The 21,482-nt window shown below is 60.6% G+C and overlaps 1 protein-coding gene across 6 annotated transcripts in view; it reads left to right on the top strand.

Moving 5' to 3' along the window:
• Nucleotides 1–21,482, top strand: part of DSCAML1 (DS cell adhesion molecule like 1) — a 104,232-nt gene that overhangs the window by 66,178 nt on the left and 16,572 nt on the right. For 5 of the 6 annotated variants that reach the window (XR_012626465.1, XR_012626464.1, XM_074851027.1 and 2 more), the window contains exons 4-11: nt 8,580–8,726; nt 10,028–10,306; nt 11,149–11,424; nt 11,915–12,211; nt 14,167–14,439; nt 17,557–17,835; nt 18,070–18,189; nt 18,326–18,502. Coding sequence is in view for 3 of the 6 variants with exons in the window: in XM_074851027.1 (XP_074707128.1) it covers nt 8,580–8,726; nt 10,028–10,306; nt 11,149–11,424; nt 11,915–12,211; nt 14,167–14,439; nt 17,557–17,835; nt 18,070–18,189; nt 18,326–18,502 (1,848 nt within the window). In the remaining 3 variants the exon portion in view is untranslated. Of the gene's footprint in view, nt 1–8,579; nt 8,727–10,027; nt 10,307–11,148; nt 11,425–11,914; nt 12,212–14,166; nt 14,440–17,556; nt 17,836–18,069; nt 18,190–18,325; nt 18,503–21,482 lie in introns of those variants that run through there. The other variant, XR_012626466.1, reaches the window with a different exon arrangement.

Here is a 21,482-nt window from a genome sequence, read left to right as displayed (position 1 = left end):
ATTATGGTGAAACTCCTGCAGACTGAAGTGGGGGCAAAGAATTTCTTCCTATGCGGGTATTTGTCTTTTCAAGATTTCTCAAGATTTGATTGCAGATGTGAGGATTTTTTTCCCTCCCGTATTTTTAATAACCCAAGGTTGTTGATGGATGGCAAAGGACTGAAGTACCTGTTGTTTTCCCCTTTGTTTTCATTAGGCATTTTCCATTTCTGTCATTCTCAGCATTTGTGATGGATTTTTATGAGCAAATACCTTGGTTAGAGCTATTTGGAATTGTTTGTACAGTAAATGTCCGCAGCGGCAACAAAACCCAATTAAAAAAATCAGAGGAAAATTGATGAAAAACTGCAAATCGGCCTCTCTCAAAACGGGGGGGCAACAATCGCTTGTTCTGTGCCACCGGTTCCTGCTTGGCGGCCGGTGCCCGGGCGGGTGGGCTGGGGCAGGAACCGGCGCCGTGTTTGTGGCCAGGCAGAGCTGTGTGTTCACCGTGACCTTGGGCTGGGCAGGCTGGGGCTGGGCACCCGCGGGGCCGTGCTGGGGGGAGCGTAGTTACGGGGACGTTGTGACTAGGAGAACATGAGGGTGCTGCGATGTTTGCTTCCTTTGGGCGGGCGCACGCACCCAGGGCGTCGGCGCTACCTTTGGGGAAGACTCTCCAGATGCGCGTCCTTTCTTGCAAGCCCTCCTTCCCAGGGGAGCGGGGCCGTCGCGCTCCCCACGCCGCGTTCCCCACGCTGCGCTTCACCCCGTGCTGCCAGCCTGGCTCGTGGCATCCCTTGCGTCGGGGCCAGGGGCCACGGCCGGGAAACGCGTGGCGGTGCTGCAGCGAGGGTGGTGAAGGAGCCTGTTGTCCCTGTTACCCTGGGGCTGATGGAAATGAGCTGACAGAACAGAGGCAGCATTAGCCTAATTATGGCCATACACGCTACCTCGGTGGTGGATTTTCCTTTCTTAGCGACTTCCTGTTTTCCTCTTTGAGATGCAAATTTTTGCACAGTCCTCGATCCAGATTCTCTTCTCATTAGCATGAAATCTGACTAGTTCCGCGGTTTTTTAAATAGCAAATTAAACCCAAAATTAACCACCGCGCACAAAGTCGCAGCGAAGCCCCTACGACTCTCAGGGGCAGGAGGTGGAGGGGCTGGTGAGGAACGTTTTTCAGGAATGGCTAATTGGGGGCGGCGGTTGGCCGTGCCGGGCTGCTCCGCTTCGCTCGCGCAGGGCTGAGCCCGAGCCCCAGCCCCACCGGAGGCTCTGCTGCTGCCGCCCAGGCACACGTTCAGCCTCGCGGTTTGCTCCCGCCTGGAAAACGAGGCTCGGCGTAATAGGAGGTTAAAAAAAAATGACACTAGAAAAATCATTTTTTGAAATGAGTGTTAACTCGATGGATTTTATATTTTTTTTATGCCTGCCGTAATCTCTACCCGCTGCAGCTCAGCGCTGGGAGAGGAGCGGTAATACATCTGAAGCAGACGGCACTATTTCGTGGTAAATGTCACTCCAGTAATATTTAGCTCTCCTTGGAAATAGAAATACAATTCTCGCTGAAGCGACGCGTGCAGTACGGAGGTGCGGCGGCGCGGGCTGGGCTCGGGGAGCCGCGGTGCTCTCCTGCCAGCCCCGGGGCCGGACGCGCGCGGGGATGCCTTTTGCCTGGCGTCCCCTTTCCTTCCCCCCTTCCCCAGCCTCCCTTCCCAGCCCCTCCCTCCCTCCCTCCCCCCCTCCGCTTTCTGCCACATAATGAGTTTGATAAGAAATTGTCTTGTTAACAGGATTAGCCATGGAAATCTCTAGTCCCCTCCTATTCATTCTGTAATGCTCTTCATCCTGTTCTGTAATTTTCTGCTGGTATTAGACAGCTCCGGACCACCTCGGGAGATTAATTCCTCCTCGTTCCTTGACAGCGCCGGCACGCCTGGTGCAGGGGGCAGGCAGTGCTGGGGCCGCTCTGTGGGCAATGCCCAGCCTGGCCCTGGGTCCGGCTGGCAGAGCTGACCCCCCCGGGGAATTCCTCCTCCTCCCCCTCAGTTTGTTTCGGTGGAAGCGCATGTTTTCAAAGCAAGGAACACAAACAAATGAAAGCGTCCCTAAACACTCCTCATTTTCGCTGCATGCACCCCAAAAGGCTCCGGTGACTCAGAGGCAGATTAAAACCTGGAGAGGCCAACTCTGCTCTCGTTTGTGCTTGTATGAATCCCGTTCTGTGCGTAGCGTAGCTCTGGATTTACTTGTAGGAGAATGACTTGCCAGACTGACCCTTTGATAAATAATTACTCTTGATTTAATAACTCCTAGCAGCCCTGCAGGATACCTTCCTTCCAAGGGACTTTGTAGAAAGAGATCTTTCCTAACATCTGTTTTCCCAAGTTCGCCAACTTGGGAGCCCACATCTGGGAAGTGGCCTCTGGGTAGCGGCAAGTGCACGCTGCGGGCGAGCGAGGGGGGAAGGAGGAGGCCCGGACCCACCGCTCAGAGCGCGGTGGCCACGACACCCCTCCAAAACAGTACAGCAACGGCAAAGTTTGCCATTTTCTCAGCTGAAATGGGATTAACGTTGGCGATTCCTTAAGCACCTACCTGGATTGCATTCACAGCTCTAAAATGCAGCCTCTTGCTTTCCCTTCCGCAAAGCTTCCCACGCGCAAAACTGGAACTTCCTCTTATGCCTTCATTGCCCAGAGAGAGAGAAATGCAGCTGGTAAAGCCACTGCACTGAGAGTCAAGCGGCAGAGATGCTAATTGTTACGTGGAGTGTAAGGTTTTGGGGGATGCCGCGTGCTTTCGGGCAGGGAGAGCAGGGCACTGTGCGGGGGAGCTTTCCCAGGGCTTCCCACCCGGCAGCTTCCTCGCGAGGGCACTGATTTATTCACCGACTTTCGCTCCCTGTGCTGTGAGTGTCCATGAACAGATTAACTTCCTCTGCTTCGTTGGAAACTATTTGTCAGGCTGCTGGTGATTAGTTTTTGCGGTGGGGATGGCACCTGAGCAGCTGGCGAGGGCTGGGTCTGGCCGCGGCGCTCCCGGCGTGCCACGCGTGCGAGCCGCAGGCTGTGGGCAGGAGGATTCCGGCTGCCAGTATCGGATTCTACCGATCCCGTATTTGTTTTCCTAAGCCCCTCCAAGACAATCCCTGGCTCCAGAGGCTGTTTCTGCAGCTAAACCTGGCTGCCACCGCAGCGGCTGCCGCAGGTGCCTCTTGGCCATGGCGATGCCCCATCCTGGAGCCCCCCGCAGCAGCGGAGACCCCACATCCTGGTACCCCATCTCCACAGGGCAGCGTGGAGATGCTGGGTGCTGTGTGCCCCAACTGCCATGCTTGAGGCAAGGAGAGGGCCCGGGCACCTTCATGAACACCGGCTGCAGAGCCACATCCTGGGCAGGAGCTGAAATCCAGCGGCTGCCAGCCGCGGGCTGCGGGTAACTCCTCTCCACAGTTGTTTGCGGAGGGTGTTTGCGCAGCCCCTGGCTCTCTCCAGGCCGTAAATCTGGTGGTCAGAGCCAAACTCGACACTGAGAAAATCCCCACGGTGTTTCCTTTTGCTTTTGTTGACTTGTCGCCGGCAGCCTGGGGTTCTGCAGGTTAATCCTGTAAAGCGTGAGGAGCCAATTCACCGGCAAAGGAGCTGCTGCCGAGTGCTGCCGGGGGGGGGGAGAGGAGCGGAGGGAGGGCAGGCCCCGTGTGATCCCAGGGGGCAGAGGGCTCATCCCTGCCCTGCACCCGCGAGTGGGGACCTGGCACCGCGGCTGCCGGGCAGCAGCGCGACAGGGAGGTGACAATGACATCCTCCTTTTAAACCTTGCTGCTTTTTGCTTCTCTCTCTCTTTTTGTTTCATCTCTCCCTCTCAGAAAAGCCATTTAAATGTAATTCCATTCTTAAAAGCTCTCCCTCATGCATGCCTAATGAACGTCAGGCAGAGGCTCCGGAAACGGGCCCGAGCAGGAGCCAATCTCACCGAGTGTCGACAAGTCATTTGGAAGAAGCCCTGGGAGTGCGCCCGGTTTTATTACAGTGTAATTAGAAATAAAACCTTGTTGCAAGAGGAGAATGAGAGATGGGCGTTAATCCTGTAACGGGAGGAGATGGAGCCGTGCTTATAAAGGAGATTAAGGAAGGGAGGCGGAAAGCCCGTCACGACTCCCTGACTTCCACCCCTCCTCTGCTGTTTCCCCCTCTCTGGCTCCACAGCCTCCAGCAGCAGGCGTGTGGCCGGCGTTCCTGCCTGCGCCTGCCCGCTCCTGCCTGCGCTCCTGCCCGCGGCCGCCTGGGAATGGGCTTGCGTCGGGGCCGCGATAATTTCTGGGTCTCTAGGTCTGTGTGGGGAGGCTCCCGGCGATGCCTCCAGTGCCCGCAGGAGCAGGCAGTGGGCTGCAGGCAGCTCCCCAGGGGAAAGGGCAGCGCGGGCAGGCCCCAGGAACAGGCAGCTGCCTGCACCGTGCCCTCCCCAGGACACAGCACGGCAGGGGCTGCTGCGGACGCAGCTACCGCAGTTTCTAGGGATGAGGTTTCTGGGGCACGGTGCTCTCCAGGCGAAGGGCTGAGGAGGAGGAGGAGCCCTTAGTGCCCGCCCGAGCCCCTTGCTCCGCTGGCGTCGGCTGTGCCACAGATGCCCATGAAACTTCAAGGTGGGAACGCTTGGCTGTGCCGCGTGGGAGAGACGTGCTGCCTCTGCGAGGGCTGGGGAGCGGCAGTCGCCGTACACCTCCCCTGGGAGCCTGACTGCAGGCAAACATGTAAATAAATCTGTCAGATATCGTGCGGCTCTTATTAAATTTGCATCGGGCTGGAGTCGCGGTTCCTCTTTAACGTCTTGGGGACGGCTGGATGGGTCTTTAATCTCGGTGCCTGGCCCAGGCCCGCTCTGCTCTTGGCATTTGCAGTGGCACCGAGCTGGGCTCGGCCTGCCGGGGTGAAAGGCAGCTCTGGGGCCAGCCCATTCCCCTGCCCCGTGTCCCCTGCCCCGGCTGGGCACCGCGTCCCACTGCTCGGCCATCGTGGGCAGGGAGGTGCCTGCGAGGCAGCCGGCAGAGAGCTGGGCGAGCCGTGCCGTGCTGTGCCATGGGGTTGGGTAGCAGTGGCCCATCCCAGGGGGGCTCCTTGTGCCCGGGCGAGCCCCAGGCCGGGCTAAGGGCATCCTGGAGCAGCAGCTGAAGCCGCTCCAGCAGCAGCGGCAAATCCCAGGCTTTGTTCTTTGGGGCTTCCCCCTCCGTGCCTTCGCCCCGGGGAGGCATTTGTCGCTTTAAACATGGCCAGAAATAGCACCGAGCGGTTATTGGATTTGTCCGGGATGCCTCGGGATGCATATTCTCAAAGTATGGCTAATTCATAAATGCTGGCACCTATTGATTCTCTAGCGGTACCAAGGGAAAGTTATCTCATTAGTCTTACGAACTATAAAATGTGCTCTCTCCTGAAGCCCTGACCCCATTGTTTTTATAAATCTCTATTGGATAGAGCAGTAGCTGGTAACCTGTATCGACTGTAATTTTTCTCTTGCAATTGGAAGGCCCTTGGGACTGACGCTGGAGTTTTGTGGCCACCACAGGCAGCTGGATGCGGGAGAGGATTTTGGTAGCGGCATACGCAGCGAGAGCCCCTCCTAACGCTGGCCACGCAGGAGAGCCCCCCCTCGCCCTCGTGCTGTTGCCTGGTGAGGGGCAAGTCAGGGGCTGGCGTGGCTCTTGCCTGCCCCACTCCCCTCTTGCAGGGGGCTGTGGCGAGGCGTTTCCAATGGCAGCAGCTCAGGTCCAGCTGGAAGAGTTATGAGAGGCACATCGCTGCAGTCTGGCTACCGACGTACTTAATCCTCTGCTTCCCGTAAAGCTTTTCCACCTCCTGGCAGGCAGAAAGATCTGATTTTATTCGGCGACCTTCGACGTTAATCTCCCTAGCAAACTCGGCAATAAGTCACTTCAGTGAGGTCTGTCGGAGCCGTTTACATCAATTATTGCCCTGCATCTCTCCCTTGAACCAGCGTAGCGCTCCTCGACTGAGTTATTTGCCCCTTTTTTGAAAAAAAGAAAAAAAGGAACCTGCGCTGCCGGGCTGCGTAGGCCTTACGTTTCATGTAACGGCGTCTTGAAAGCTGCGGCTTGCAAGGGGGCAGACGCCTCCGACACTCTGGCTCGAGCCCGTCTCGGAGGCTTGATGTGGGACGTGGGAGCTGTGGGTGCTGGGGAGCTCTGGTGGGCCGGGGGGGCTGGTGGTGCCCTTGCCCTGCCCGCTCCTGCCCGTCGCTCTCCTCGGCCTCTCCAGCTGCCCGGGCAGGAGCCTGGGGCTCCGCTCCCCTTGACCTCACCACTCACGGGAGTGTGGCTCGGGTGGGCCCTGCGCTGCTGGCCCGGGTGCCGGGGGCCAGCAGAACCACTGCTCTCGGCTCCTCCGCTGCCTCCTCGTGCGCAGCTCCGGCTCTTGCAGGGCTTTTGTTTCCAGAGGAGCAGCGCAGCGCGTCCGCAGACGGCTGCGGGTAACCATGCACGACGTGCATGAGTGCCTGGGGAGGGGGGGGGCAGTTGGGGCTGCCGAGCACTTTGCAAAATACGGCCCCCGTTACCATGGAAACTGCCTCCCCCCCCCCCGTCTCACCTTCCAGTGCAGCCAATATTCTTCCCTTACTGGTTTGATGGGAGATGAAAAATTAATGTTTGATTTGCATGTTATTTCAGCGCGCTTGCGGGACCGCTCCCCCCTTCCCTTTTATGGAGGTTTGTGCAAATCCCTCGGTGTTGCAGAGCACGAGGCTCCTGCTGCTGTGCATCTGGTCCCAGTTGCATACTGGTGCGGCTGCGGTGGCGTTGCCGTGCTGGAGCGTGGAGACAAAACCGCGCCTGAGGTTCTGGCTGGGGAGCCCCTGAGCCCTCCCAGCGGGGACGGGGACGCGGGTCCCATGATGCTGCCGTGCTGGGGGGGCTGTGGCTTGCTGGAGGCGTGGGGTGGCCACCCTGGCATGGCTGCTGGCCTGGCAGTTGCCTGCGCCTCCTGCTAACCATGGCAAGGCTCGCCTTTTCAACTTGCTATTTCTTTGCCGTTTAGAGTCCCTCGTGCTCAGTTGTGCAGATCGAGCTAAGCTGCGGCTGGAAAAGGGGGTAGTGCCCGCAGAGCTCGGGGTGCCACCGCCTTGGCGCATGCCAGGGATGTGCTCCCTGGGGGAAGAGCCCTGTTTTCTGCCACTCTGTCACCTCAAGCACTCACAGGGAAAGGCTTCTGCGGTCCTGCCCCAGGAGCGGGGAGCCAGGCTGCTCTGGGGCCAGCACCTCTCGTCCTGTACGCTGCTCGGGTTTCCCCTGCACTTCGGGGTTTGACCAGGGCACTTCCCTCCACCAAAACTGACAATATCCAGGTGCCTCCAAAAGGTGCTGGAAGAAAAAACATTTGACTGGTCACGCCAGCTAGACCCTGGTTTACCAGGCATGGTGCAGGACTTGAAGAGGCCATTTGCAGCTATTGCTGATTTAAAGACCAGGTTTGAGGGTTTCAACTCCGAGCATTCCGCTCTACTGATTACCTTCTGCTTCCCTGCGTTTGGTAGGGGCTGGTTTGGCTGGCAACCGAGCAGATGGACCACCCCAACCCAGCTGAGCCTCCGTGGTGGCTGGTACTGGAATAAGCCCCAAAGGCCCCCCAGAGATGGGGGTTGAAGATTTGCTGTCAGGGTTAGCATGGGCCGTGGGCAGGGTAAAGGGGTTTCCAGGCAGGCAGGGAGCTTCTCGCCGGTGCCTCTGCTTACTCCGCTCTCTACATAGCCATTAAATTGTGTCACAGTGCTTCGTGTCAACAACTATTATTGATGAGGAATTATAGGGGTCAGGCCAGCTTCAGGAGCGAGGTGAAGGCTTCCTTCCCTGCCTGCACCAGGCTCCCAAACCGCCGGCCGGAGGGGGCTGCCCCGGCAGCGCTGCCCAGGACTGTGCGGCCCTGCCCGCTCTCCTGCCATCCTCCTCCGGGGGCTCAAAGAGCCGCTCCAGCCCTTATTTGTTTTCACACACTTCTAAGCAAGTTAAGCTAATTATTAACTCAGCGGGATGGGTTCGCTTTTAATTGCCGCGTTGCTATGCGGTGCGCAGCGATGTGGCGGTGCAGCGGAGCGTTGTGTCACACTCTCTGCTCACCCTCTGCAGCTGCAGAGTCTACCCAAACGCCCTGCGTCCGAGCTTCGGGGAGCGTGGGTGCGCGCACAGACACCCCGAGCCCACCTTCGGGCCTGGGCGGGCGCGTTTGTGGCAGGATGAGTGCCGGAGGGAGGCAGGCTGTGCCTGCCAACGTGGGGGCTGCTGTTACACACCCACGTGCTGCTGTTGCACGCACGAGGCTGCTGTGGCAAGCGCTGCTGCTCATGTTTGGCCCGACTTCACCAGCCTCCCTCAAACTTCAGCCCCTGAAGGTGAAGCCACAGACCCTGGTGCCGTCGGGGTGCAGGAGGTGGGGAAGGAGCCGCTTTGCCTGCATGGTTCTGGCCAGCGACTCCAGTGCCTGCCTGGAATGTGGGGGCTCTGCCTGACCCAGGTGCCAAGAGCCTGGAAGGTGATGTGCCAGGTCTGGGCTGGCTCGCTCACCCTTCTCTTCCCTTTGTGTCTCCAGAAAATAGGTTTTTTATTACTTCATACGGAGGTTTGTACATATCGGACGTGCAGAAGGAAGATGCCTTGTCCACCTACCGGTGTATCACCAAGCACAAGTACAGTGGGGAGACGCGGCAGAGCAACGGAGCCAGGCTCTCAGTCTCAGGTGAGCACGTAGCCACGGGCGATGCTGGCGAGGGGTGCCCATCCTGCGGGCCCGGCGTGGCTCCAGTGCCCCTGCAGGTGTCCAGCCCTGCCTGTGCCTTCCCAGGGTGCAGGAGGGAGCGGCAGCACCACTACCTCCCGTCCCAGCGGCGAGGGGACGCCCTGGCACGGGGTGGGTCCCGTCGGGGCTGTGCAGGGAGTCGGCGCTGCCTTGCATGCGCCCCCGAGCACGCAGCCCCTCCCCGAGCTGGCCGCGGCGGGCGGCAGCGCTGCGTGGCACCCCGAGCGAGAGGCGACGGGGCGCGAGGCGATGCGATGTGACAGCCCGCGATGTGAGCAGCCTGACGCGATGTGACGCACGTGCAAGCGATACTGCAGCGGAGGCAGTGCAGTCCGGAGTGCCGGGTGTCTCGGGGCGCTCCCGGCGCCGCTCGCTGCCCAAATTACTCCGCTTGGGAGGGAGTTTGCCCGACTCTCAGCCACATCGCTGCTCCTGCCACGGCTGTGGCGTGCCGGCTTTCTGCCATGTGCTTTTTCCCTCCTCAGGTGCGCAGGCTGTGGCTCCCGTGCAAGCTCCTCGCTCAACCCCGCAGAGCGCAGGGCAGGGCTCCAACATGGGCCTTGTCTGACTGTGCCCGAGCCTCTTAGAGACCTGCGGGTCCCGAGTCCCACCCGTGGCCATCCTGCGCGGGCAGCCGCTGGGTGTATCGGCCCCTCTCCGTGCGCGTTCGATCTGGCCCAGTCCCCTCCTGGTCGCTGTCATTATTTACACGTCGCGGCGTTTTACTTCTGCTTGGGAGTAATGAAAGAGGTTTCTTTCCCCTGGAATTTAATTTCACGCCTGAGACTTGGTGATTAATTTTCTCCTTTCCCAGCTGCCTGATGGGCCTCTTTGCTTGTAAATTTTGAAATGTGCCACAGAATTTGTGTATTTTGCACCAATTAGGTGTCACCTTGAGTAATTCCTCTGGCGCTGAGTTTATTCGTCCCATCAGCTAGTAAGATGCATTTTCCTCCCACCTCCCCGCAAGCCTGCTGCCCCAGCCAGCGTGGGCCAGGCCGTTTGTCCCGGGTGGGACAGGCCCCCCCATGCCTGGCAGAGGACGTGGTGGGTGCCCTGTGCTCATGCCCGGCAGAGCCGCCGGCTCCAGAGGCCGGGGCAAGCTGCTCTGTCCCGGCGGATGCCGTGGGGGCACAGTGGTACCGGTGTCGCTGTGCCAGGGCTCTCCTGGCGTCCCTGTGGGGAGAAGCCTCGCCACCACCGCCCCTTCACCGGGTGAGCCTGTTCCCTCTCCTCCGCAGACCCGGCGGAGTCCATCCCCACGATGCTAGACAGCTTCCAGTCCCGGGAGGTGAAGGCAGGCCGGCCGGTGGAGCTGCCCTGCATCGCCTCGGGCTACCCCAACCCGGCCGTCAGGTGGATCAAGGACGGGCGCCCACTCCCCGCCGACGGCCGCTGGGCCAAGCGCATCACGGGCCTGACCATCAGCGACCTGCGTGTGGAGGACAGCGGGACCTACATCTGCGAGGTGACCAACACCTTTGGGTCCGCAGAGGTCACGGGGACCCTCACAGTCATAGGTGAGAGATGGTGGGGAGGAGCGGGCCACGGCGGCGGGGAGGCTCCTGTCCTGCTGCTGCCTTAAACATAAAGCCTTTAGAAACGTAAAGCCTCCAAGGTTTCATGTAGCTGTATAAATTACAAACCTCGTATTTCAGCACGTCGAAGGCTGGAAGCCGCTGCCTTGCGTCGCAGCGTGTCCGATGTGGCGCTCGGGGCGCTGGCGGGAGGTTTATCGTGCTGCAGCAGCGTGTCTGCAGCCGTCCCCTGATTTACCGCTTCAGTCGGGGCAGGGAGAGGGGTGGCGTGAAAATTCAGAGCGGTGCCGGGGGATGTAAATTGCTGGATGGCGATGTCGGTTTTACGTTAGGTGCCTCTGCGCTTCGTTTTGTTGATTTACATAAAAATAAGCTCCAGCCAAACAGTAAATACCGTCTAGACAGGCCAAGTATTTATCATGTGCTTTGTTCCTGGGGGTTCCTCCCTTCACGGGATGCCGGCACGCACCGTGCCTGCCTTACCTGGAGCAGCACCGTGGCAAGCACACGCTGACCGGGCACCGGCAGCCTGCCGGGAGCCGTGCTGGCACGTCTCCAGCTCAGTACTGTCCCCATCACAGTGACCATGTCTTCTCCAGCCATCCTGCTGCCTCCCCACCAGTGCCAGCACCCCTGCTGGGGCCTGGGGTGGATGTTAAAAGCGAGGACTGTTGGCAGCAAGGATGGCGCAGGGACATTTTACATGTAGTCAGGTAGTCAGGCTGGCGCTTGCAGGCAGGAAAGGCAGAGGAATGACGAGGCGCGTCCTGCTGTGCTGCCCGGCACCGCCAACGCCTCGCCTGCTCTCACCCTTTCTCGCACAGACCCTCTGCGTGTGACCCTCACACCAAAGAAGCTCAAAACAGGCATCGGCAGCACCGTCATCCTCTCTTGTGCCCTCAGCGGGTCCCCCGAGTACGTCATCCGCTGGTACCGCAACACGGACCTCGTGGTGGTGGATGACTACATCTCCATCCGCGGCATCAGCAACGAGACCCTCCTCATCACGGCCGCGCAGAAGAGCCACTCCGGGGCCTACCAGTGCTTTGCCACCCGCAAGTCCCAGACGGCACAGGACTTCTCCATCATCACACTGGAGGGTGAGCTGGCTTCCTCGGGGCAGGGGCACCCCCGGGGTGCACCGGGTTGCTTTGCGCATGGCTGGAGGGTGGTGAGACCCGCTGGGGTGGGGGGTCCTGGGGCCAGGCTGCTCCTGGCCCGCTCCCTGGGCTGCACACGTGTCTGCGAGCCGCTACGGGACACAACATGGCCAGGATGGGGAAGGACCAAACTAAGGGCTGACCTGCCTGTCCCCCGCCCCTGGGTGTCCCCTCCCCAGTGCGGGTCGCTGGATGCCTGGAGGAGGGGTGGGCTCTGCCAGGCCAGGTGTCCCCTTGAGCCGACGCCTGGGTCCAGCGGCGCATCCCCTCACCCCCTCAGTGCCAGGATGCCGGCGTGGCCGTGCATGTTGCTGACAAGGGCTCCTCTCCCGGCTGAGCCGGGGGGAGCTGGAAGCCGTCCTGCCAGCGGGTGACTGCTGCTGCCTGTGGCTGCCGCTCCCTGACCCCCCTCCCGCTGGGTGCCCCCCAGATGGGACCCCCCGCATCGTCTCCTCCTTCAGCGAGAAGGTGGTCAACCCCGGGGAGCAGTTCTCCCTGATGTGTGCCGCCAAGGGGGCCCCCCCGCCGACCGTCACCTGGGCGCTGGACGACGAGCCCATCCCGCGGGACAGCGGGCACCGCACCAACCAGTACACCATGTCGGACGGCACCACCGTCAGCCACATGAACGTCACCAGCCCGCAGATCAAGGACGGCGGCGTGTACCGGTGCACCGCGCGGAACTCGGTGGGCAGCGCCGAATACCAAGCGCGAATAAACGTAAGAGGTGCCTGTCTACTTTTAAATATCAGAATAGGACTTTTACTGGGCTTTTGGTTTTGTTCTGTTCCCTTGCCGACGGCTCCTCCTTGCCTCCCCCTCCTCTTGCTGGTCTCCCGGGCTGCCCCGACGCCCTTCCCCACGCTCCCCGCACCTGCCTGCGGGGTTGAGCCTCCCCACCACTTGAAGCACAGTGTTTAACAACCCACGCAGAGCTCCCGCGGTCTCGCAGAGCGGGAGCTTGGCCTTGCAGGGGCAAAAGAGCAGTGCTGGCTTGCCCCGTTGGGGTCCGCTCTTGCCCCGTCGAGCCCGTGCCTCGGCACTGCATAGGATGGGCAAACCCCTCCCCAAGGGACCCCCCGCACGGAGAAGGTGGCGGCAGGCACGGAAGCATCCCGGACCCCCTGTGCTCTCCCACCCGCCCCCCGGTTCCGGCGGGAGCCCGGCTCCCTGGCAGCGAGCACGCCCGCCGGCGCAGGGATCTACATGACAAATGATGATGAGGCAGCACGTGAAATTGTGGAAAATGAGCTTTGATTTGTCATGTCTGTGTTTTCTTTGTCTGCTAAAAGCCATGGCCGCGTTAATCGCCGTGTTATTACGGCTGGAGCATGTTGCTCGGTGTGTTACAGGGAGCGCTTTCGGGCACAGGGTATGGGATAAGCCCCTGCCCATTAATAATCACCAATTAAAGCTTCCGGGCTTATAGGTGGGAGTGAGATGGAGACAAGGTAGCATTTATTTGTCTACCAAGAAAGAGGGTTGAAGGGCTGTGTTTGTCTGCGTCTCAGGTTTGAAATGGATCTAGTGGCTTTTTGGCTGGGATCCCAGGAGAGTCTGAATTTTGCTGCCATTTACTGCTAAATTTGGAGCAAGTTCATCCCTCAGCTGTGAGAAGCCAGAGCAGCATTTCCAGTGAGGACGTTTCCCTGTCTCCCTCTTACCCCTCTCTCAGCTCTTGATGGGCTGTCACCAGATAAGAGATTCGGGCTTTTTTTGCCCTGGAACAGAGCGAGTTCCTCAGACAGACCCAAGAGACAGCCACAGAGCGAGATGCTCATTTCTTTTTTCCCACTTCCTTTCTAAAGGCGTCCCAGTATGAGAAACACCATCCATCAGCTTATCCCGAGTGTCCCTTAAGCTGTTACCCTGCTACGCCCTTAGGATGAGGAGTCAAGAGAGGGTTGAGCTTTAGGTTACTTTGCTATTTTATGCAGCAGCCAGGAGAACAATGTAATTATTGATGCATGAAACCTCTTGTTGAAAGACTCACTTGCAGCGTTCTCCCAGTCCCGAAGGCAGCATGAGAGCCAGCCACAAGCTGGTGGCCGTCTGGTTTTTCAGCAGCACTCGGGTTGCCCATGGGAGGCTCAGGAAGGTGTGTTTTAGGGGAGGTGAAATACGTTTGCCAATGGAAGTCGGGTTCACATAGCAGCTCTTGTCAAAGCCATTTGGCACAACACAGGCAGGTTCCTTCTGAGAGAGACGGGGAGCAGCTGTGACGTGGGGGAGCACTCCCCGGGGCCGCAGGCGCTGCTGGAGGAGCCGCACTGGGTGGCCATGGTTCCCGTGGCACAAACACGCTGCGCTTCCCGGCATCGTCCTGCCTCGTCCGAGGAGCAGCCGCGGTGTCTGCGGGCTCTGCTCCCTCAGCACTGAGATTGCACCTGCACGAGCGGGATGGGATTTGCCGGAACGTGGCCGCAGTCGAGGGCCGCGGCCCTGCTTCGTGGCTGCGCCGCTGCAGGCGCGTGCGAGCAGCTCTAGCCGGAGGCTGCAGCCCACCAGTGGCTTTCCCAACGCCCAGGCATGCTCCCCACCCCACACCGGGCGGGGGCCCAACCGCTCTGGTTACCGCCTTTGCCTGGGAAGCTCGCTCTGAAATAGCAGCAGATCTGCATGCAGCCACACTGCCCTTCGGAATTAACCTAGCCTGCCTCTTCCTTCCTCCCGAATATGTAGGTCCCCCAAGCATCCGAGCAATGAAGAACATAACGGCGGTGGCGGGTAGGGACACTTTCATCAACTGCAGGGTGATCGGGTACCCGTACTACTCCATCAAGTGGTACAAGGACGCTTTGCTGCTGCCCGATAACCACCGCCAAGTGGTCTTTGAGAACGGGACCCTGAAGCTGATGGACGTCCAGAAGGGCATGGATGAAGGGGAGTATCTGTGCAGCGTGCTGATCCAGCCCCAGCTCTCCATCAGCCAGAGCGTCCATGTCACAGTGAAAGGTGAGTGGGGGGAGAGGCCACCCCAGCCGTGGTGGGGCCGTCCCTGCTGCGGGACGGAGGCAGGAGGTGTCGCGCAGGGGACTCCATGGCGAAGCCCGGTGAACGCGGCGCCGATGGGAGCCCAGCTCCCGCTGCTGCCGCCCTTGGGAACGGCTCCCGAGTCCCGCCGGCACACCTGCAGCTGCCCCGAGCCACACCATATCCATTTCCCGTTACAAGTGACGGAGCAAGGATTTACGGTGTAAACATAACGTATTAAAACATCTAACCTTTGCTCAGATCACCTTCACCAATGTTTTTCTCTGTGTGTTAGCTTTTAAAAAAATAATATTCTCGGTCTTCCGAGCGCACAGAACATCTTAAAAGCTTCTCCGGGCCATCAATTATTCAGGCCCATTGAGGGAGCTATCAGTCCTAATGAATTGAGCTGGATGCATTCCCTCCCAGTGACTCGCTGAGATTGTGCTGTGCGTGTGCCGGGCTCCCCTATCTCCCGTCCTCAGAGTTGTCGGGTCGTCTCTGCCCGTCGCCAGCGCAGTGTTTGCAGTAAATCATTTCGACAAACAGAGCCGCGCTGGGGACGGAGCTGGCCAATTGTCTTCCTCTGTCTCACCCAGCAGGGTATTTATGGACTGGATTTTACTCTGATCCCCCCCCCCAGCTCCCCTCCCATCCACCATTTTCTTATTAGGAAGCAGGTTAGCAAGGGAGTGCATCAAGCTGATTAGAGATGCTGCCGCTTGATTAGCTAAAGCTCTTCTCCGAGGCTTTGCGAAGGGACGGGCAGGCTGCGGACGAGCTGTCTGAAGGCGGCGTGGGGACGACTCCTCTCTCCTTGGCTCTGTGGCGCTGGGCCTGGCCAGCCCGGCTTCCCTCACCTTATACAAAAGGCCCATTGATGTGGGAGCCCCAGGCCTTGAAAAGAGGCTGGAGTTGAGTAAATGCTGATCTATGACTGGGACAGGCGGGGCTGGTGTGGAGAGAGCATCGGGGGGGTGCGTGTGAAGTTAAATGGTGGGATTTGCTTTGTCAGTTGCTGAGGGGGTGCAGGATGCTGAAGTTCAGCCAAGGATCCTAATGTTCTGGGAAGCGACCGCTAGCGAGCCCTCCCGAATGGCAATTTACTGCCTTGAGCGGTGGCCGGTGTCAGGCTGAGGAAGGCGAGCGGGTGGAAGCGTGGTGCGGGCCGGCGGCACACCGCTCTGCCGCGGCCAGACGTCTTCATTCCGCCTGTGGCGCGGCTGCCGGAGATTTACACCTGGCCCCGCTTGCTGGGTTCCTTATTTGCTCTGGCCATCAGATAAAAGGCCTGTGGAAGAATTGCAGAGGCCCTAGAAGACAGTTGGAGCCAGCTCCGCAGAGCAGAGTGAATAAATATAACGGCATAGAGCGGGGAGCGCAGGATGGTGTGGAGCACCGTAAAGCTTTTATTGCCCTGAGTGCCTGGCGACCACATTAAGTGCCACGAGTGAGTTATGCGGGTCTTTCTGAGCACACGGTAGTAAAAGCTTTACAGCTCCCCTCCGGCGCCGCTGCCCAGGGGAGCGGGGATGTGCGGGCAGCCCCCAGCCCTGCTGCGAGGCTCCCACCTGGGTTGAGCTGCTGCTGCTCCACCTGGGGACCCCGGGTCCCCCAGGTCCCAGCTCCAAAGCTCCCTGCTCCCCCGGGCTGCCCGGGGATGCTGCTGGGGCCCCTTCCCTGCGCTTCCCCGGCAGCGTGATCCAGGCACCCGGCCTCCTCCACGGTGCCCTGGCAGCTCCTGATTCCCGCAGACATCTTTGGGCGTTTTAATTAATCCCCTGCAGGTTCGGGGCTGTCCCAGGGCTGTCGCACCTCTCCGCTTGGGTGACTGCGGCCGTTCGGGGAACGGGGTGCCGACGCCAGCTCAGCAGCCGGCAGCGCCGGGGCGATGCTTCACCCTGCGGGAAGGCAGAGGCCCTTCGCTGGGGCTCCCCTCCAGACCCGAGCTGCTGGGCTGGGCTCTGCGGCGGGCGCCGTGGACACGGGCACCCTTGTGCAGTGCCCTGGGCTGCAGCCACGTGGCCGCATCCCGCTGCAGCTGTACGAGAGAGACAGGAAGCCCTGGAGAAAGGGGAATTCAGCGGGAAATAACCTGGGAAGGGGAGGCGAGTCGCAAGCTCTGGTGTGGGGAGCTGAGGTCTGTCTTTTTCCTGGCAGCTGGGAAGCGGCCGGTGGGGTGTGTTTGGAGAGGCGCGGACCCACAAGCCCATCCCTGCTCTGCAATAGACTGCAGTGCATTCCCAATTAATTATTCATTAATTATGGAAAACAGGCAGTGCTGGCTCCATGGCTCCGGCAGCTCGAGCCACGTCGCTGTAGCCGGCGAAGGGGCCGGCCAGCCCTGCCCACGCCTGGCTGGCAGCCCGGGGGGGCGGTGAGCAGCCCCCTGCTTGCCCGCTGCCCCACAGAGTGGCTGTGCCAGGGCCGGTGCAGAGACCCCCCATGGGCCGGGCCGGGCACGGGTGGAGCTGGAAGCCCAGGGACATGCGTGGTGGCGGGGGGAGCCGCTCCTGCGCCTGTACGAGAGGGCAGCTTATTTCTGCCGAGGGGACAATTGGCAGCCTGCTAATTTAATTATGGAGACTGCAGAAAGAGGATCTCATCTACCAGGTGCTGAGCCTTGTTAAGCTAATTTTCTCCCTCTCTCCGCTTTCTTCCCCCTCCCACATTGCCAGAGATGCTGCGGTTGCCTAATTAAGTTATCAGAAAGATAATGGCTGGTTCTGAATCCAGTGCCTTTAAGAAAAGCATCCATCTAATAATTGCTTTTCTGCGAGCAGATAAATGCTGAGGCGGAATTTTGGCTGGCACGTGCTGGGGGGTGGCCGGGGCTTTCCCAGCGCAGGGCCCGCTCTGCGCGGGGGTCGGTGGTTCTCTGTCCTGCTCTAAGCGCGGTGGCCCTGCCCGGTGGAGACGCCTTCCCGCCGTCCTCTGCTCGGCGGCACCTTCCGCTCTCCCCGGCCTGTTCCTGGTGGAAACAAAAACCAACCTTAGCTTCTGGGCAGTGTCTGCCCCCAGCCCCGCCACGGCCCGTCCCCGCGGAGGAAGGCTTTGCCCGGACGGGCTCTTAGCGTGCTCTGCCTCTCCCCTTGACAGTCCCTCCGCTGATCCAGCCCTTCGAGTTCCCGCCAGCCTCCATCGGGCAGCTCCTCTACATCCCCTGCGTGGTCTCCTCTGGGGACATGCCCATCCACATCACCTGGAGGAAGGACGGCCACGTAATCCTCTCCGGCTCTGGAGTCACCATTGAGAGCAAGGAGTTCATGAGCTCCCTGCAGATCTCCAGCGTCTCCCTCAAGCACAACGGCAACTACACCTGCATCGCCAGCAACGACGCCGCCACGGTCAGCCGGGAGCGGCAGCTCATCGTGCGGGGTGAGTGCCACGGGGCCGACCCAGCCTCGTCCCGATGTTGCCGCGCTGGGCTCGGGAGGGCTGTTGCGGTGGGGAGCAGAGAGACGTTCCGAGGCTGGAGGGGGGCGGAAGCAGGCGGGAGGGTGAGGAGCAGGACTGAGCCGGGGCACCCATGTGCCCACAAGGCATGGAGGGGTTGCGAGGGGTGAACGGGGTTTTTGCTATGGTGACCGTCTTTTCTCTCAAATTACTCAGTGCCTCCTCGTTTTGTGGTCCAACCCAACAACCAAGATGGCATTTACGGTAAAGCCGGGGTGCTGAATTGCTCCGTTGATGGGTACCCCCCTCCGAAAGTCATGTGGAAACACGCAAAAGGTGTGAGACACGGCAGCGCGTGGGGACAGCAGTGCGGGCGGGGGACAGTCCCTTTTGGGCACGACCACCCCAGCCCCCAGCCTCGGGAGCGCTCCCCTGCCTTGGCTGAGCTCCGTGGCTCTGTGTCCCCTCCTAGGAAGCGGCAACCCCCAGCAGTACCACCCCATACCCCTCACGGGCCGCATCCAGATCCTGCCCAACAGCTCCCTGCTCATCCGCCACGTGCTGGAGGAGGACATCGGCTACTACCTCTGCCAGGCCAGCAACGGGGTGGGCACAGACATCAGCAAGTCCATGTTCCTCACCGTGAAGAGTAAGTAGCTGGGGCTGTGCCGTGGTGGCAAGGGGCCGGGGACCTGCTCCCGGCAGGGTGGGTGCTGTCACCAGAGCCTGGGCCGTGCTGAGGGTTCCCACCGTGCTGGGCTGGCGCTGCCCTCGGCACCACGCAGCCCTGTGATCAATGCACGGGGAGGGCGTCGATTCCCCTCCTCCAGGGACCTGCTTCCCTTTTGCTATTAAATACACTTTGTCCTTAATAAAACGGAGCAATCAATCTACACCATACAGCAGGCAAGGAAATAGCCGGGCTAATTTGACAGGGATGGGCCGGGAAGTGTTGTTAGACACCGTGTTTGAACTGCGCTTATTATCGGATTCCTCTCCCGTCGCTATCAGCAGAATGCACAATCTCCAGCTCCTCTTTATTTATTTTGATTGTTGCTGCCGTGAGCATTGAAACCTCAAAAAGGAGGTGGTGGAGGGGGGACCAGCCCTGTCACAGTCGCTCCTGCAGCAGCTCCCGCGTGTCCCTGGAGCGGGACTGGGGTCGGGACCGGAGGGGACGCGCAGCTGCCGTGTCCTGGCGAGGGTCTCGCGCTGGGAATCACCCGGGACAAGACTGGGAGAAGGCAGCTCTGGCTCGGGCAGTGCCCTTGCTGTCCCCTCCCCAGGCAGGCGCTTTACTCTCGGCGTCGGCAGGCGTTTGTCTCAGGGCTTCTCCCCCCCACCCAGCCGCTGCTTTCCTGGGTTTCTGCTCCCCTCCCTGTCAGCTGTTTAATTTATCCCACCGACTGATGAATCAAAACCAGTGACTTCAAACAACGCACTTCAATAAGGCGCAGGTACAAAGTCGAGGCGATTAATCCCGAGCGAGCGTGCAGAAGTCTCGGAGCCTGAACCGCCGCCTGGTCCCTGCTATCTGCTGTAATTGCATCCCAGGACAGGTTGCGTGCTGACTTGAATAGCACATAACCTTATTATGCATGTGCTTCTGCATTTCCTGGAGACCTCGCAGCCTTTGAAAAGGTTTGGATGAATAGGTAGACGAAGCGCCACAGCCAATTAAGCATTATATGGGGCTTTTTGTTTTGTTTCATTTTTGGATTTTTGTTTGTTTAGTGAAATGTCAGGCCAATTAAAGTGAGATCAGCGCCGGCTTTCCTTGAAAGTCAGGTCACCGCGGACGGAGGTAAATGAAAGTTAATCAGAGCCCGAACAAAGCTGCTGGCGGGCAGCAGGGGAGAGGGGAGCGGCCGTGGCAGCCAGCCCGCATCCGCGCATCCCCTGCCCCGACGCCGCAGCCACAGGCTCTGGGGGCGAGCCGAGCTGGCCAGGCCGTGCCTCGAGCAAGGGCGTGCGGCCTGGCCGAGGGCCCACGGACCCGCCAGTGCCGGGAGGAGCTGGCCACAGCCTGGGGGTGAGGAAAGCCGCCTGGCTCCTTGCACCGGCGTGGGGATGAGCCTTCTGGGGCAGTGGCGGATGCTGGAGGAGGGGAGCGTTCCCCCCAGGGGTCGGCTCACGGGGCCGAGCGCAGGTGAGGAGCCCACCAGCGCGTGGTAAATGCCATTTAACACATGGCTGCGCGCCCGCCGCGTGTCGAGAGCAGAGCGCGCAGGATGGAGGGGGCCGGGGCCTGCGGGGTGCCGGGCAGTGCCGGCTGGAGGGGGCTCTGCTCGGTGACCCCCTGACACCGCGGTGTGGGGCAGCAGGTCCAGCCCGGGGCTGGGAGAGGGGCAGCCACCCGCGCGTTGCGGGCACCGACGTGTTTGGAAGTTCGCTGCCGTACGGCGGGAGCATAACTGATTGCTTCCATGCAATTTGAATTAATCTCATGCTTCAGGTGAAACTCAGCTAATCAGTGTAGAAAGGAAGCTGAAATGGGTGCAATCAAATTAACATCACAGAGCTGGCTCCAAACAAGAAAGAGGGGGGCGAGGAAGGCGGCGCAGCCCTTGTCACCCTTGTCACCGTCCTCATTCAGTTGTCACCAGCGGGCTGCGAAGCGGCTCGTGGCCCAGCCTGGCACGGGATGGCAGAGCGTGCCTTTGTAGCCAGGCTTATCTCTGCCCGGCAGCGGGACGAGCCTCTTGTCGAGGCCTTGTTAACAAGGCCTGTGGGCACGGGGGGAGCGCGGCAGCGGCGCAGGGGGGCCGGGTGGGCGCAGGGAGAGGCAGTGAGCTCCCTTCAGGGGAAGCCTGCACGGCAGTGCTGAGCTGGGTGTCCCTGTGCCCCGGGGAGGGCGCCGTGGGCCAGCCGGGAGCAGCCCCCAGCACCCTCAGAGGGTCCCGCAGCCAGGCCTGAGCGACACTGGCCCTTGGCAAGCGGCAGGGCTGCTCCAGGGTGGGTGTTGGCATGCAAGGGGGGCTGCCTCTGCGCCCTGGTCTGCACTGTCAGCACAGCCGGTTGGGGTTTTCTTGGGGTTTGTTTTGCTGTTTCCCCGGCTCCGGACCATGCGCCACTCTCCTGGGACCCTGGCAATTGAGAGAAGCTGCTGTGTTTACATCCGAGGAGCTGCTTTTAATCAAACATCAATAAGTGCATTTCAGCCAAGCGGAGCCTGAAATGGAGCTTCTCTCCCGGGGCAGCCGCTTGCTGGGAAGGGGGTTGCTGCTGCCCTGCAGGGCTCTCCTGCCCCTCGCCCCTGCCACCACACTCACCCTCGCCTGCCAAGCAGCCGGGTGGCCTCTCAGTGGCCTTCTCGATGGCCAGGAACCGGGCTCAGCACAGGAGCCTGGCAAGGACTGCCACAGCGCCAAAGCCAAGGGCGAAGCCCCTGACGTGGCTGCACGTGCCCTTACACAGTGCCGTGTGCTCTCGGAGCTGGAGTGGCACTCGGGGGTGGGTGCGAGAGCCCCCGGCCGTCCCTGTGCTCTGCCTTCGGGAGGCTGAGGCTCACCCGGCCCGGCCCACACCGGCCCCTCGGGCATCGGGGCTGGGGCAAGGCGGGCGCGTGGCTGGTCGGGATGGGGCAGAGCTTGGAGGAGTCCTGCTAGGTTTCTTGCCGCTCTTGGTTT

The sequence above is a fragment of the Strix uralensis genome, chromosome 26, assembly GCF_047716275.1.
Source record: "Strix uralensis isolate ZFMK-TIS-50842 chromosome 26, bStrUra1, whole genome shotgun sequence".
NCBI lineage: Eukaryota > Metazoa > Chordata > Aves > Strigiformes > Strigidae > Strix > Strix uralensis.
This window is presented reverse-complemented; position numbering and strand designations above follow the sequence as displayed.